This window comes from Notechis scutatus, chromosome 5, assembly GCF_049901735.1.
Source record: "Notechis scutatus isolate UNSWTSFEM ecotype Mainland chromosome 5, rNotScu1.2, whole genome shotgun sequence".
NCBI classification, from domain to species: domain Eukaryota; kingdom Metazoa; phylum Chordata; class Lepidosauria; order Squamata; family Elapidae; genus Notechis; species Notechis scutatus.
In genome coordinates, this window is record NC_142013.1 from 32,011,512 (window position 1) to 32,028,826 (window position 17,315).

General features: G+C 34.3%; 1 protein-coding gene across 4 annotated transcripts in view; it reads right to left on the minus strand.

Annotated features, from left to right (window-relative positions):
* Window positions 1-17,315, minus strand: part of IMPG2 (interphotoreceptor matrix proteoglycan 2) — a 75,008-nt gene that overhangs the window by 34,833 nt on the left and 22,860 nt on the right. For all 4 annotated transcript variants that reach the window (XM_087966480.1, XM_087966479.1, XM_087966478.1 and 1 more), the window contains exons 7-15: window positions 15,713-15,874; window positions 13,401-13,459; window positions 9,155-9,172; window positions 8,288-8,526; window positions 6,447-6,511; window positions 5,018-5,318; window positions 2,986-3,944; window positions 1,280-1,499; window positions 189-399 (exon numbers count right to left, since the gene is read on the minus strand). In XM_087966480.1, coding sequence (XP_087822606.1) covers window positions 189-399; window positions 1,280-1,499; window positions 2,986-3,944; window positions 5,018-5,318; window positions 6,447-6,511; window positions 8,288-8,526; window positions 9,155-9,172; window positions 13,401-13,459; window positions 15,713-15,874 — 2,234 coding nt within the window. The remainder of the gene's footprint in view (window positions 1-188; window positions 400-1,279; window positions 1,500-2,985; window positions 3,945-5,017; window positions 5,319-6,446; window positions 6,512-8,287; window positions 8,527-9,154; window positions 9,173-13,400; window positions 13,460-15,712; window positions 15,875-17,315) is intronic.

Genomic DNA, 17,315 nt, shown 5'->3' on the forward strand with positions numbered 1-17,315 from the left:
TCATAGCTCAAACCCTCTTACATGGTTATTATAGTCAAAATAGCAGAAGGAAGGAGTATTAGGTCTGTTTGCCACCTTCAGTTATTTATAAAAATAATAAATATGAGATAAAAATCAATAAAATTAAAAAGAGTATAATAGCTGTGATTTTATTCATTTGAAAGCCAATGGAATGACTATGCACTTACCTACATATTGCTCCTTGCCCTGGGATTATGTCACATTTGCCATCATTTTGACAAAAATTACGTTGCAGGAGACAAATGCTATTACATGGCAATCCATTAATGCTTAGATAACCAGGATAACAAACACACTCAGCTTCTCCACTCCACTGGTTTACCAAACACTCTGAAAACTCATTGCATGCCTGGAATTTGCAAGGGTCAGCCTGGACTCCTGAAAATGATGAGAGAAAATGAATGAATAGCAGAAGAGTACACAACTTTCCCTGTAGAAGTAGATTTTTTAAAAAAATATAAAGATATATATTTTATAAATATATTTATATTCCACTGTTCTATTTTGGGACGAACAACTTTATCCAAAGTGAAAATGAGATTTAAGAAATTAATTATAATTTTATAATTTTAAAAACCAAAAATCAATCTTTAAAATATAGTTATTACCTCAAGGGAACTGACACATTTAAAACATTGGGAACATGAGAAAAAACTGTGGGGGAGGCAAGTATGCAAGTTAGTCAGCATTCTCCTAAGAGGCTCATAAGGTACACCAGTTGTGTCAAACTTATGGCCCATGGGCTGGATACATCACGCATTGGCCATGCCCACCCCTGGTTTAATGAAGGAAAAAAGTTGTGATGTGTCACATGATGACGTGACGATGTGAGTTTGATACCCCTGAGATACACACAAGAGGTCTATAAACAAGGCCTCCTTTGTCACTGTAGATTCCATGCATCAAATATATAGAAGTAGACTCTCCTGTGCTTTGATGTAGAACCAATAATCAAAGCTTCATTGCTACATTGGTTCTGTATATCAAGCCATTATTTATTCTTGTTAAATGGAACAGAATAAAATCTGCACAACAGCAGATCTCTAGTCCTGATCTTATTTTGTATCATGAAAAGTCTGAGATCTGAAAAAATTGACATGGAATGATACTTGCATACAAATGGAGTGAGATAAAAGGGTTTTGATAGCATTCAGTTATTTGAATGCTGTTGTGTTGTTCTTGTGATCTTAAAGTCTGTTTGGCAAAAGTCTTCTGCCTCACTGAAAATAAGCTAATGAAACAAAAATTATTTTAATACCTGATTCAACATCAAGAGAGTACTTATCAATAGCCAAGTTCATAGTCTGATAGGCTGTGTTGCAAAAATCTTCCAGAATCATGTACACAGAATTAGTGACATTGCGAGGCACAGGTCGTGCAAATTTCATTCGGCTGTTGACCACAATACTACCATTCCTGAAGTTCAGAATTTCCAAATTCTGGAAGCCAGTTAGGTTTGATTGTAAATAAGGAACCAGCTTTAAAGCAGGAAAAACAATATATAAATGAAATATAATTAAACATATCTACAAATATAAATTAAATATAAATATAATTCATATATCTACCCATTCATTCTAACCCATTGCTCTAAACTATAACGGGGTTAATTAGATCTGCCTTAATATGATGCATGAGCTTATCTTATCTTGATTGTACATTATAAATTATGTTTTTATTTAGTATCATGTGTGAAATAGGCTGCTCAACAAACAGGTTGGTCAACAAATCAGCAAACACTGACTTAATACAATGTGAGATTAATCCATGAACTCTACATGATAATGTATGTATGTACCATATATTTTGTTCCATAAGACACATCTGACCATAAGACACACTTAGATTTAGAGGAGGAAAATGAGAAAAAAAAAATCTGAACCGGAGTCTGAGAGGACCACATATAGGTGTTCTCCCATGTGCCAACTCCTGCCTATTGACTCCTGCACTGCGGAAAAGAGACAGAAGAGGTGGGCAATGACAAAGACAGAAGAGGCGGGGTTCAGCACTGTAAAAGGACCCCACCATGGTGGCCTGGCTGCTATTCACCAAAGGACTGGCTACTATTCACCAAAGGACTGGCTCCATGACTTTGGGATGGGGAGAAGTGCATCTTATAGAGTGAAAAATAAGGTATATTCCTGGTTATATATATATTTTAAAAATAGTAGTATCAATAACTGTGCCAGTTGTGGAAAAAGCTATTTAATGTTATAATCGTGCATATGAATTAATTTTTACTAGTGGCAGATATAGTGACAAATATAAGGTACTTTTCCATTATTTCTAAATAAGACAGATCAGGATATTCTAGGAAAGGGAACTGATCAACCAGCAGACCTCAAAAGGAACAAAATATAATATTTTTTTAAGAAAGTGGGCAAAAAAGTAACATTAAACCATATAAGGCAAAAGCATACATTAAACTGATAAGAAATATATACACTGCTGCTATGTATGTTTATAAATATCATAACCATTCCAACCTTAGTATCTGCTTCTACAGATAGATACAACAATTTTTGCTGAATAAACTTTTTCCTTTATCTGCTAACCCTTTTTACTCATTGTTATACAATGCACATGATGGGCAATGTATGTTGATACTAAACAATAAAGCACATTCCAAAGCTTGAGTTAACTAATACAACAATTAAAATAAGAATATGTCTGTAATTTCAGTTAATTTTAGTTCATTGAATTGCTATAGACAATATTAAGTTGCATATGAAGAAGATAAATCTGATTGTTTGCATTTTTCCTTTTACTTCATAACTGTCTGTGAATTGTCTGTGAACTGAAATGAGCATAGGAAGTCAAAGTGCAAATTAGTCATTGCATATCATTAAATTAAATGTTACTGTTTTATAAACTCTCCTTTAAAAACAGAATCAAGTATGCTCCTCCAGTGATCACATATGCTAAAAACAATAGTAACCAGCAAAAATAATGATGATTTCTTACCAGTTCTAGAAATCTTTGCTCCAGGGCTTTATATTCAGGAGAATTTTTGTTAAACAAATCCTCTGAAAAAATCATGTTAGTAACTCGAAGACTAAAGAATACAACTAAAGCACGTGCAGGGATAGTTACATTGTTGGGATTTTCAGGAGTAATCCCAAATATCCCTACCATTTCAGTAGAATGGGCATGGGTTGGTAATTCTACATGACTGTCAATTCCTTCTTCCTGGTTCATTTCATGGGAATAATAAGTTGTGACTTCATAGGCTCGATCTGTAACTTCCAGTTCTTTTGTGACCAATTCTTTTTCAAGTTCAGGCGATTGAATCACTGGGCTTTCCACAGTAGAATATGCTGATAAAATTATTTCCGGCTTTTCTAATTCTTTTATTGTAATGGTTGTATGTGACTGATTTTTTGATGACTGTTCTGTTAATATTAAGTCATAGATTTCTGTTACTTCAGAAATGATTTTATGCTTCTGAGTGGAATGCTCTAATTTTATTGTGCTGTATGTTTCAATAGATGTCATAACTCTTTCATCTAAGGTGACTTCTGTGTCAATAGATGATTGGGAAATAGTTACAACTTGTATATCCTTTATATCATCCTTTGGAGAATCTGGTGTAAAGTATGTTTCATTATAGTCGTGCATACCAGATCCCTCAGTTTTCAACCAGGTCTCTAAGTTGGCTTGTGGCTGTTGTCCTGAACCAGAACCATAATAATCAGTAGTATCCTTTTCTTTATTTATAGAAGATTGCTGAGTTTCTTCTTTTAAAAAAGTTGTAGGTAATCCTTCATCAGTGCTAGGCTCTATTGCTAAAACAGAAGCTGCTGGTGATGTAAGACTGAGAGGAATTGCAGAATCAATTGTAGGTAGAATTTCTTTTGGCACAATGTGAGGAAAAACAGTTGAAGGCACAAGCAAACCTTCCAACTCTTTCTCTTTTTCAAGTCCTGGAAAAAAAAATCAATGAATAGTTAAGGCTGCATTTTGTGAATGCACCTTATTGGATTTTGCTTCTTAAGAAACCTGAGGTTATCCTTTGTTTCTCAGCAAATACTACAATGTCTTTAGGACATATTCACTCTGTATCAATGACAGAAATTCTTCTCTAGTTGCATTAAAACCAGATCAAAGTAAATGCAATGATTTTAAAAGTGTATATCCCTTTCATTTAAAAAATGCTTCCAATTTAATTTTAAGAATAAAATAGGAAATATACAGATATCTCAATTAATTCTAAAAGCAGCAATCAATAACACGTCATTGACGTAAAACAGAGTGGGGGGACAATGAAAAAGCAATTGAAATTGTAATAATAAAAGAGCAAAAGCAAAACTTATATGACAAAAGAATTGCAAATCTGTTAACCAAGTTAATTTTAATTTAGCTAGAAACAAGCTAGTAACCTATGCAGATCAATCAAAATTTCTATAATACATCTTGTAAATCCTAACAATTACATTTGCAAACTTCAGTAGGGATTCCCCTCCCCTCAAGACAGACCTATGGAGTACATTACACTAATCTACTTGTTGGAATTTAGAACTTGGATGACTGCAGAAGAGTTATTCTGAGCAGCTTTAAACATCTAAATAAATAAATGTCAGGATTCAGTGGTGGATTTCCTAACATCACAGTTTCTATTATGTTCTGAGATATCAAGATTAAAGCAAGGGGATTTGTGCAATTCTTAAGAAAATATATTATACTGTATTACTGTATATATTCAAGAAAGATGGGCAGTGGACAATATGAAAAATAAATAAATAAAATCTTCCTGCACAATTCCTCAATTATAAATGTGACTCCTCTGTCAATGCAATTAAAATATTTTCCATCATGGTGCCAACATTTGGCAATGTCTGATTGTGAAAAGTTTTCATTTCAATTAATTCTTGAGGATCAATTCTGAAGTAGCCAAACAAGAACTCTGGCAAAAAATGCTCTGTCCATATACACATCTGAAAATATATATTATCCTAAGTCTTATAATTTATACAAACAACAAGTCAAAATAACTTACCAATTTCTAACAAAGACAAATTAGAATGACTTTCCAAGTCTATATGGGAATCAGTTTCAAAGAACAATGGTGTTCCAGGTTGTATTTTTTGTTTTTCATCCATAAAAAGCAAATCTTCTGGAGAAATGGTAATATCAGTTTTTGAATTGAAAATACTTTCAGAGTCCATGAATCCATCTGGTTTTATCCACACATTATTGTCACTATCAAAGATAAGATCTGTCCCTGGCAAGTCAAAGGGCAAGATGTTGCTTGCAGTTGACTTATCAGCAGAAGGCCACTCAGATACTATGGCATGATCCTAAAATATAGAGCCATAATGGTTACAAACAATGATGGTAATAATAATGCCTCAAATTACCTTTTGGTTCACTCCCACATCCCATTATTTGTACAATTTCCAACAAACCTATGGGCAAATTCAGAACTCTAAATATATCATAGGTTGTGACTGCTGAAATATTTCATCCAAGGCATCTGCAGGAATAGTGGTGGCAAATGACAAAAGCAGTATCACACTGAAGTGACAGTCTTACAGAGTAGACTAGACTAAGAAACCAGTGCTATGTAAATCAGAATTAGTCAAAGATTTTCAAATCTTTACAAAAATATAATATTTTGGGCATATTCTAGATTCTTTATCAGTGGTGGGTTGCGAAGTAGGTTTGGTGGGCGTGGCTTGGTGGGCGCGCTTTGCATGCACGCACACACATTGCGCACGTGTGCACCAAATGCACACTTTGCACAGAGAGGCTTTCCTACTCATCTCCTGCAATCCTGCACTCTCCCTATAGTTTGACACCGGGCAATCTACTGTGCTGCGCAAAGCAGCTGTGCTTCAAAAGCAGGGAATAAAGGTTAGTATGGGAGCCCGGGATGGCGGTTTGGGCCCAAAAGCAGCTCCTCAAAGAGAACCTATTCGGTCTCCGCTGATCTTCGGCGCTACTGGTACGCCAGAACCAGGTCTAACCAGTAGAATAGCACCACTATTCTTTACACACACACACACACACACACACATACATGTTAAATATATATATTTAAAAGGCTATTCTGAAAAAAACAAAATATTTCACAAAATCTTTTGCCAGTAATGCAGCAAATTCAGTAATCTTTATACTGAATTTGTGTCAAATAAATAAACAAAAGAATTAAACATAAAATCTACTTTAAATAATTAAACCTGCAGATTAAAAAAGCGCTTGAGAATCTTTGGAATATTGTTGAATTTTATCTTATCTTACATTGAAACAGTTTGGATGATTGGGTAAATGTATATAATAGTAAGAACTTCTAGAGTATTTTTTTAAAAAACTATTGAGATATGAAATTTTCTAAATTATGTAAATTGTAATCCAATAGTCCATTGAGCATCCAATTGGGGAACATTGTGCTGGAATAAAATGGAAATACAGAAAAATCAACTTACATCATCAATTGGTTTAGCAGTAATCCATGATGGGATTTCAATCATAGAAGTGGCCACTTCCTTTACTAAGAAGGAAAATATTAAATAGTAATTATGAAACATGTTGGTTTTTAAATTGTTTGCAGTCCTATTTCTAATCCTAACTCATTAAGGGAGCATATACAATTTAACACTGCCAATAAAAATTTATAGATCTAGAACAAACATATATAAAATTCAGTGCTTCATAGAACACAAAGGATGTATTGAGTATATTATACCTATGATCAGAACAAATAGAGCCACTAAAAATTGAATACATAGTTTTTCTTTTTTGTGCATGTTATTTAGAATTTCACATGTTCCTCTTAGAAACTATAGAACATAAGAATTGTACAGCATTTATAATTGAGCCTCAGTGACACAGGGGTTAGAGCGCAGTACTGCAGGCTACTTCTACTGACTGTTGCCTGCCTTCTATCCTTCCAAGGTGGGTAAAATGAGGTCACAGAGTGTGGGGACAATATGCTGACTCTGTAAACCACTTACAGAGGGCTGGAAAGCACTATGAAGCAGTATATAAGTCTAAGTGCTATTGCTATTTCTTAAGCATGCACATAAAGAACTCAAACACAAAGAGGTTTACAAATACTGGCAGAATAAGCTGAGAACAAAAAGAATAGGTGTAACAATCAATATAAAAAGAATAAGAAAAGTAGATATAGCATTGTTTGTATGTATTTTTATTATGTTTTCAAAGTTGGTTTAGTGGTTAAGGTACCAGACTAAAAAGCAGGAAACATCAATTCAAGTCCTGTCTTAGCCATGAAAGCCAGCTGGATGACCTTGGGCCAGTCTTATTGCCCAACAAGTAAGACTCTCCTGCTTTCTAATCTGGTGCCTTAATCACTAAATCAGGGGTGTGTAACTCATGTCATCACGACGGCATCAAGTGAGGTATCAGGATTTTTTTACCCTTTGCTAAACCAGGTGTGGGCATGCCCAGTAAATGACACATCCGACCTGTAGGCAGGGAGTTTGACAGCCCCGCACTAGACCAAACAAAACACTAAAACAATGCTGTACCTACTTTTCTTATTCTCTCTTAACACAACCGACCTCACAGAGTTGTTGTACAGAAAATAGGAGAAAGAAAGTGTAGTAGATGTGTTTGCTGCCTTGAGTTATTTGTAAAAATAATAAAGGTCAGATACAGATAAAATAATGATAGTCTGTTGGTTGTGTCTGAGGTGTTTTTGATGTATGCCGATGCTTTTCAGACCTTGTGCTGCTTGTACTATAATAGGTTGAATAATCAGGCACTTTTTGGTAAATAAATAAAAGCAGGGGAAATACTAAGAAAGTTGTGGTTGATAAACACATCCAAATAAAAAGAAGTTTTAAGAACACCAGGCAAGTGGTATATGAAAATGGTAGTTGCAGGTAAAATTACAGTGTTGATATGAAGTTGTTTCAGCTATATTTCCCTTTTTCCCAATCTCATGTTTTTATATTTTGCTTAATCTTTTTCTCCTTGTCTGCTTTTTGCTTAATGTTGCATCCCTGAAAGGCAAAAATAGTGCAACCCAGTTTTTTTAAAGTTATAAATCCTGAATTAATTCCTTTAAATCTTTCTTTTATAGTCTTACAGTGGAGGTTCAAATATCATCTAAATCCATAAGCTCTATAACACAGATGCAATGATAAGAACCAGATAGCCAACCATTAAAATAAAATATACTTTTAGAAAGAGAAATGAGGGTATTTTTGGTACTATCATCTATCAAATTCTTAAGAGAAAAATGTTTTTGCTTATTTTAAGACTGAAATCATTTGAGTGAAATGAAACAATATTTATATACCATTAATAAGTTGGAGAGAACTAGGGTCCAAGGGCAATGAAGCATTTTCAAATAGAATGTTCTTATGGAGGATCTCAGCAATGTAATGTCTGAAGTCACTATCTGTATAAACTGTTGAGTTGTCTTCAATTTCTGAAAAGGAGTTCTGTTCCACTTTGTTCGGCTGGAGGTTAACCCAATCCCAGATAACATTGCTCATAGCTTTCCTGTCAAAAACCACAGCATACAGGACTTCTACCCTGTTAAAGGGAGAATTAGAAAGATGAATATTGTCATTTAAACCTTTACAGTTTATGTTTTGTTTACAAGTCATGCAATATATTTCTTTGCATCCCTTCTGATAATGACTAATTTTATGTAATTTAAGCATCAATCTAAATACTATTCTTATTGTCTATGGACAGCAGTTATATCGATTATATTGCTTGACGTAAGATGGTTTTTACACATGCACAGATTATTTATATTAACTATAATTTCTCTGAAAATAACCCTTTCTAATTTGCAATTAGATTCAGAAAAAAGTCCAATTGACATCAATAATTATTAATGGGTTATTTCAATGTATTTAGTAGTATAAACTGTTCTAGTGTCAGGATTTCTGTTAACTTCAAGTATGAGGAACATATTTTTAAAGAACTATTTACAAATCCTTGGTTGATTAGTTAAATTCTATCTCACAACATCTACCATAACATTGAATTTATTATAGAATGCTAAAATTTATTGAAACAGCTTTTTGCTGATTCAAGATATAGGAAATTTTCCTATAAATCCTATAAATTTCCCCAGATATGGACCACATCTGATAAAAAAGAAACAAGTAACTATCATTATGAAAAAAAAGTATTTAAATTTTTTCTTTACCTGTTATCCTGAGTTGACCTAAATGTAAAGGTAAGATAGAGAATACCTCTTATAAGTTAGAAATAATGCTCCCCAACTAAAATTTATAAATCAAATCCTCCCATAAACAAGAAAAGAGAAATTGAGCTTGAAATGGCACATACATTGCTTAGAACTTAAAGTTTAGTGTATTATTCTGAATTCAAAACAGGTCTTTTGAGTTGGAAACAATGCTTTATAATCAATATTGACTGTTTCAATCATTTTGGAAGTAAAGATTGAAACAGTTCATTTCAAACACATAACAGCAGCTTTGAACTTGAAATAACTCATTCAAATTCAAAATCAGAGCGTTTTAAATTCAAAATGGTATGAATGAAACCATTGGAAACCCTTTTTAATAATGATTCTGATTTCATGCTCGCTGAAGGTTTGAAAAAAATGTAAGTACTATATTATTCAATACACTTTTTAAAAAACATTAATAAATAAAGCCCAAACATGATTTCCTTGCTCTATGATAAGCTTAGAAAGGTTTGAGTTTAGGAGCCCCTTAGATCTTTTTTTTCTTTTCTTTTTTTTGCCTGTTCACATATCAGCTCTGACTTGGCTGTTCCCATGTAGTTGGCTCATTTCAAGGTTGGTTTGGCTTCTAAAATAGAGAGATCTACTATGCTGGCTCTTCAAAACTAAATCAGATGTAAACTACATCTTTGCAACATAGGAAAGTATGAGTTGCTTGTTTTTCTACTGCTTTGATCTTGCTCCCTGTGGCTTCCAGCTGTGGCCAAAAGCAAGTTCATTTATTTATTTATTTATTTATTCATTTATTGATTTATTTGGTTTGTCAATTGCATACAAGATAATAGGTATAAGTAAAAACATCATTGTGAATACATGGATACATATAAGAAAGAGGAAAAAAAGAAACAATAGGACAGGGACAGTAGGCATGTTGGTGCACTTATGCACGCCTCCTACAGACCTCTTAGGAAAGGGGTGAGGTCAATAGTAGACAGTCTAGGGTTAAAGTTTTTGGGGTTTGGGGAAGAAACCAGTCAGGTAGAGTATTCCAGATATTGACCACTCTGTTGCTGAAGTCGTATTTCCTGCAATTAAGTTTGGTGCGATTAACCTTGAGTTTGTATCTATTATTTGCTCTTGTATTGTTATGGTTGAAGCTGAAGTATTCATTGACAGGTAGGACATTGCAATGTATGATTTTATACACTATACGTAGATCAGACTAAAGGCGGCATAGTTCTAGGTTTTCTAGGTCTAGAATTTCGAGTCTGGTGGCATAAAGTATTCTGCAACAAGTAGAGGAGTGGAGAACTCTTCTTGTGAAATATTTCTGGACTTTCTCAACTGTGTTAATATCAGATACGTAATGTGGGTTCCAGACTGATGAGTTGTATTTAAGTATTGGTCTAGCAAATTTTTTGAATGCTCTAGTTATTAGTGTAATATTACCAGAGAAAAAGCTACGTAAGATTAGGTTAACAACTCTTAACACCTTTTTGGCTATGTAGTTACAGTGGGCTCTAGCACTTAGATCATTAGAGATGAGTACTCCAAGATCCTTGACAGAGTTTGGATCATCAACAAGGTCTTGACTATTCAGCCTGTATTTTATTTTCTGATTTTTTTTGCCAATATGTAAGACAGAGCATTTATTGGTTGATATTTGAAGTTGCCATTTGTTTGACCATTCTGATACATAGTCGTGGTCTTTTTGAAGGGTAGCAGTATTGTCTGTGGTGTTGAATAGCTTTACATCATCAGCGAAGAGAACGCAGTTGCTCTTAATATGATCACAGAGGTCATTTATGTAGAGTATGAAAAGAGTTGGTCCTAGAACACTGCCTTGGGGGACACCACTGTTGACAGGTACAGAATTTAATAGGACACTCCCAATTTTGACCATTTATTGTCTGTTTGACAGGAATGCTTCTATCCAGTTATGCAGGTGTCCAGAGATCCCGTAAGATTTTAGTTTTAGGAGTAGTTTGTCATGTACCACTGAATCAAAGGCTTTACAGAAGTCTATGTAGATTGCATCTATTGCTTTTCCCTGATCGAGTTGTGTAGTCCATATGTTTTTGCAGTGTAAGAGTTGCAGATTACAGGATAGTTTTTTTCTGAAACCAAATTGTTTATTAGAGAGTAGGGTGTTTGTCTCTAAGTGGAGGATAATGGATTGGTTAATAATTGATTCCATGACTTTACAGGTGATTTTCAACTAGGCTGGGTTCTCCCTTTTTGAAGATGGGGATGACCATGGCTTGTGACCATAGTTTTGGCAAGGAGCTGGTCCTGAAAGATTTTTCAAAGATTATGCTTAGAGGTTCTGCTATGGCAGTGGATAGCTTTTTTAAGAAATAGGCACATATTCCATCCGGTCCAATAGATAGAGATGGTTTTAGATTGCGTAGTGCTTTTTCAACATTGTCTTCTGTAAAATTGATATGTATTAGATCATTGTAGTTGTCTGTGGTTCGACTAGGAAATACTGGGCATGATGCATTGCTGTTTAGAAATACTGAGCCAAAGAATGTATTAAAGATGTTGGCTTTAATGGTGTCGTCGTTGCAGTTTTTACCATTAGGTCCTTTCAGGGGTGGGATGGACCTTGAGGCTTTTAGTTTGTTGTTTACAAAATTGTAGAAAGCGTGGGTAGAATTGGTGCGTAGAAGTTTTTCCTCTTGTTTAATGTGATAATTGGTGCATTCAGTCTTTATCTGGTGACATAAATTTGTATCGGCTTTTGAAGTTGGCAATGTGACCAGATTTGTTTTTCCACCATAGTGATTTCTTTTTGGACTGAAGCTTCCTTATTGTTATGGGTAATTTGTTTTTTCTGGTTTTGGGAGTTGTTATTGGTACATATAGTTTGATGACTCTTTTGACTTCAAGTAAAAATATGTTGTAATGGTCTTCTACAGTATTGCATAAAGTGAATAGAAATTGCCAATCAAGGGATGAGAGATTGTTGTTTATAAGACCATAGTTGCCTTTTTTGAAGTTATAATTGGGGATTCCATTGTTGTGATAATTTTTGTGTGGACATATGTTGAGACAAAAGTCAATCATGTTGTGGTCACTGTTGGAAAAGGGTTCTTTAATTTGTATTCCATAAATTGAATTCAAACTATTGCAGAAAATGAGATCGAGGCAGTTGTTAAGTCTAGTGTTGTTGGTTACTAGTTATTCGTCCATACCTGTATATAATGTAACTATTCTAGGGAAGAAATATAGATATAGCTTTTCTGTTGGGCTTAAGCTTTCCTTTTATCAAAACCAATTCCACTTGTGCAAGGAGCAGTGTGATGTAGATTGAGATTTGGGGATTTATTCTGGGTGTCCTCATAGTTTTCATTCTGCCTGGTCTTTATCTAGGAGGCTTCTAGTCTCAGAATCTTGCAACAAAATCTTGTTCTCTCTCCTAATATAATGTAGCCTGCTAGGTTCTAGTTTTGCATATTCTGTATTTTCATAAATAAATCTGCTAAAATTATAACCTTGCTTGATTAATCCTTGCCCAGATTATACTCCTGCTCTTAGGAATTTGTGCACAGGAATCTACAGCATGGCTTCAACCTTCCTTGGCTTTAAGCAAGCCACAACCATCCCATGCATAAAAGGCTTTTATATTGCAACCAATGATGATTTCTTAGCCTTAGAACTTTTGTTAAAATATCTTATTGTAAAAATACTTTCTTACTATCCTTTCAGTTTGATAGCTAGCAGAATATTTTAACAGAACAAAAGAAATTGCACATTTAGATCAGGCTGGCTTTCTCCATAGCAATTTTCATATTTTTACAATATGAAATGTTTTTAATATATTTAAATAGGCATAAATTATGGGACCAAATTATGCATATAATTTTTTTGTGGTCCATGTAATTATTTGAAAACATATGTGGGAAACCAGTATTTAAATAAAACAAAAGAATACTGTCCAACCTATAAAATAGCCTTTAGAGGAGCAAACTAAACCAATTTTGCTTCTTTGATATATTTATATTTCATTACTCATAATCATAGCTATATGATTAATGTAAGTATGGAGCAAAGATACTGTTATTTAGTATTCATAACACATTTTAAGTTTATCAACTATATTGTATTCATTAATTATAATGAATTTTGCAACACAAAGAGAGGAGACGGATGTTTTTTAAGCAAGGAGGCAAAATATGAATTTTCATATTGACAATGTTAAGAATAAGATGGTTAATTTTCAATGCTTAAAAAATTATACCTGAATTCATTTACATGGATATTCTTGTATCCAGGCAGTCCTTCATATGCATTCTGAATCTACATGAAAGATAGAGACACAAATTCTCAAAACCTTTTATTTTCAGAACTAACTCTCTCTCTTTCTCTCTCATCATAATTCAGTTTACTCAATTGTTGTGCAGGTTCCAGTTGTATTCCATATAGGAATGCTTTGTCATTGCTTTTCCTTGATCAAACTCCTGGAGGAATGGAATTTATGCACTCAACATGCAAATGTAGCATGAAGTGCAGTTATGAAAACACCATAAACACTGGTTTAACATAATTGGTAGAACATTAATTTTAGCAGTAGAAAATCCAAATCTGGAATCTGTCAATGTAGCAAGAAGTTAGAGGAAGATTTATGGAGGAAGAACTGGATAAAATAATAAGGCAAACAATTTTGGATTCTTTGCAATGAGAAGCACCATAGAAATATAATAAATTAATATAGTGAAATGGGTTCACTGGTCACATAATTATAAAGTCACATAACTTGTCCCCCCATGCATACACAATTTGCAAATTTTTGAAAATCATTAGACTGTGATTTGAAGGCTGGCCATTTGTACTTACTAAATATTTCTCAATAAATACTTCTTTTTTTTTTCCTTCCAAAGATGACAAATCCAATCTTTTCCGCTTTCTAAAATTCCACAACTTTCATTAATTTTTTGCATGTTTTATTTAAAATTTATATTTTTAAGATGAAAACTACTGTTTCCTCCTTGTCTAAATCACTTGTTTAACTACCATATGGTTATTTTTACTATGAATCCAGTGCTCATTAAGTTAAATAAATTATAATGAAGGAATTATGTAATCCACATCGCACATCAAGAATGCTTCATTGGCAGAAAAATAATTTGACTATCTCAATATTCCTTTTTTCTCAATAAAAATCTTTGATGTACTTATACTCTAGCCATAATCAAAACATTCTGCAGTAGGGAAAGATTATCTAAGTACTGTGAGGACATGGCAAGAGATGAAGGGAATAAAACTGTAGCCAAGTTGCCGATCTGATCAGGCATTTATATTATGGCATGGCTACTTGGCTGTACAGTTAGAAAAATGATACTGGCTAGCTTAATTGAGCCCTATAACAGTTGCAATGATTTTTTGTGACTACACTATAGAAATTCTTCTCCATATGAAATGCTGTTGGAATACTAAATATGTATATTCATGAGCTTGTAAAAATATTGTAACCATTATTCCATAGATTACTCAACCCATGTTCTATTAAGTTGAACAATGGCATATATAAATAAACCCAGATTAAAAAGTATATCTGACATTCAGATTCAGGCCTGGTATAAAAATCTGTTTAGATCAATTTTGTAAAAGAGGAAAAGCAAGATTTAAAAGCACTGCCTTCCCCTTAAGCAGATTATAATATAAATAGTTGCAGCATTATGACCAAGGCCAGAAAATATGAAGAGTCAAGGATTGTTTATAGTTACAGCAAGAATAACACATAGAGGGGGCAAATGCTCTCTTCTCAAATAACTGTGCTAAGCACGTGTGACCATTATTAATTCAAATCTGGTTTAGGAATGCTGGAAAAGCTGGATAAAACATACAGTTAATGTTTCTCTTTTTACTTTTTAAAAACCAAAATATGATAAATACGATTGGTTACCCTGCATTTCTCTGTTGGCATTTAGCATGCTTGTTCTGGATAGGAATAAAACAGGAATCCTTTCTTTTCCAAGGCATATTTCACAGAGCACTTGAAGCAGATATAATGGAGCTTGAGCAGCAACAAGGAGCATTAATTGACTGATATTCTTAGATACATTGGGCTGCCATTTTCAGTGTTCAACTATTAGCTAACTTCAATTGAGTTATCATTTTTTTATTAAGACCTGGTAAAAAGATTGCTTAGACAAGCCATTTACTCTTGCATATTATGAGATAACAAATTTCCTGCTCTAATACCAATTAGACAATGATTTCCAATGTTTGTCTTAGCAAGGGCCCAGTACCTTAATCTGCACTAATATATAAACTTTTCTTGCTTTTGCCTAAACTAAGCAATTCTCGAGTTAAGTGGGAGAGTTTGAAGGGCCTCATGTCCAAGGATTGCCTACCTCACCACAATCCAGAGTAATTGTTGTCCTCAGAGGAGGATGAATTTTTGATCCTGTAAGTATAGGGACCATTTTAATAAATCTTTATTAATGTTAAGCATCTTGGCTCCTTTCCTAATGTTCATCTTTCCTGATCTCCAACCTGCAAAAGCAACTCTTAAAGTATAGAGCAAAAATGTATAGGTAGTATAATTACTTCAGAAATAAGTTGTTGAGACAGTTGTTGGTATTCCTCAGTGGAAGGGTCACTTAGCTCATTGATGTATTTCTCTTCAGGAAGAAGAATACTGAATACAACCAACTGCTCATGAGCAGGCGTCATTAGTTTTGTATAATCTCTTGTTATCTCATTACTGACCTGGAAAAGCAAACAAGCAAAAGAATAATTTGATTTAATGAATTCTAGTCACAAACATCCCAGAACTATATTTCTATGCCAAATAAATTTGTATGGTAGTTTCCTTCATGTATTACACATGATACTGAAGTTCTCTGCTGGTTATTGGGCATAATTAATTTTTCTCCTAAATTAAGTGTCTTCTCCAGGGGTGGGATTCCACCAGTATAAATAACCGGTTCAGTCAATCGCATACTTTTTGCTGCATTAAAAGGAAAAGAAAACCCAGGGACTGTTTGTATGATGATCTTAGGCAGAGGAGGTATTCAGCAGGTTCTGACCAGTTCTGGAGAACTGGTAGCGGAAATTTTGAGTAGTTTGGGGAAACCGGCAAATACCACCTCTGACAGGAGATTTTACAGTATGCCGTGCCCACCAAGCCACGCCCACAGAACCAGTAAAAAAAATTGAATCCCATCACTGATCCTAGGTAACTCGTTGCTAGGCTTCACACTGAAGAAAGAAAGAAAGAAAGAAAGAAAGAAAGAAAGAAAGAAAGAAAGAAAGAAAGAAAGAAAGAAAGAAAGAAAGAAAGAAAGAAAGAAAGAAAGAAAGAGAAAGGAAAGGAAGAAAAAAGAAAGGAAGGAAGGAAGGAAGGAAGGAAGGAAGGAAGGAAGGAAGGAAGGAAGGAAGGAAGGAAGGAAGGAAGGAAGAGCAAGATGCACAGCAGCTACGAGACTATTTCTCCCTCTCCCTCCCTCTCTCTCTCTCCTTCCCCCCACTCTGTCTTTGTCTCTGTCTCTGTCTCTCTCTCTCTCTGTCTCTCTCTCTCTGTCTCTCTCTGTCTGTCTGTCTGTCTCTCTCTTTTATTTTGAAGGACAGCCTCAGCTTGCCCCATCAGTTTTGGGAGCAAGAAGATGGGGAAGGTCAGTTGCAGCAGGAGAGTGCAGGTCAGGAGAGGACTCTTGGGATGCAAGGTGCAGCTGGGACTGGGCTAGCTGCAGCTTCCTTCTCCTGCTGAGATTGCTGTTGCTAAGTGATGCAGTCAAATTACATTTTTTATGATTGCATTATTTATAGAAATTTCAGCCTAAATTGTGGTCATAAGTCGAGAATGTAGCAGAAAAACTATTGTGGAAGGAAATGGCTGGGGAGAAAGATAGATTGTAAAGTTGTGTGAGCATGTGGGTTCTCAGCAGGAAAGGAAGAAGAAAATTAATTGGTGAGTTCTATGGAGGAAGGGACATCTCACCCAACATCCAAAATAAAAAGGAAGGAAACAGTTGGTTATGGATATAGCTGAAATCATGGAAGTAGATAGTGACCAGAGAAGAGAACCATGTTTTGTTTTTATTAATGGGTTTATTTTATACCATTGTATATAAAGTTGGATTTTCAATTCCTTTTAAGAATTTTCTAGCTTACTATTAAATGCAGCAGAAATAAATTCATTTTAAACAAA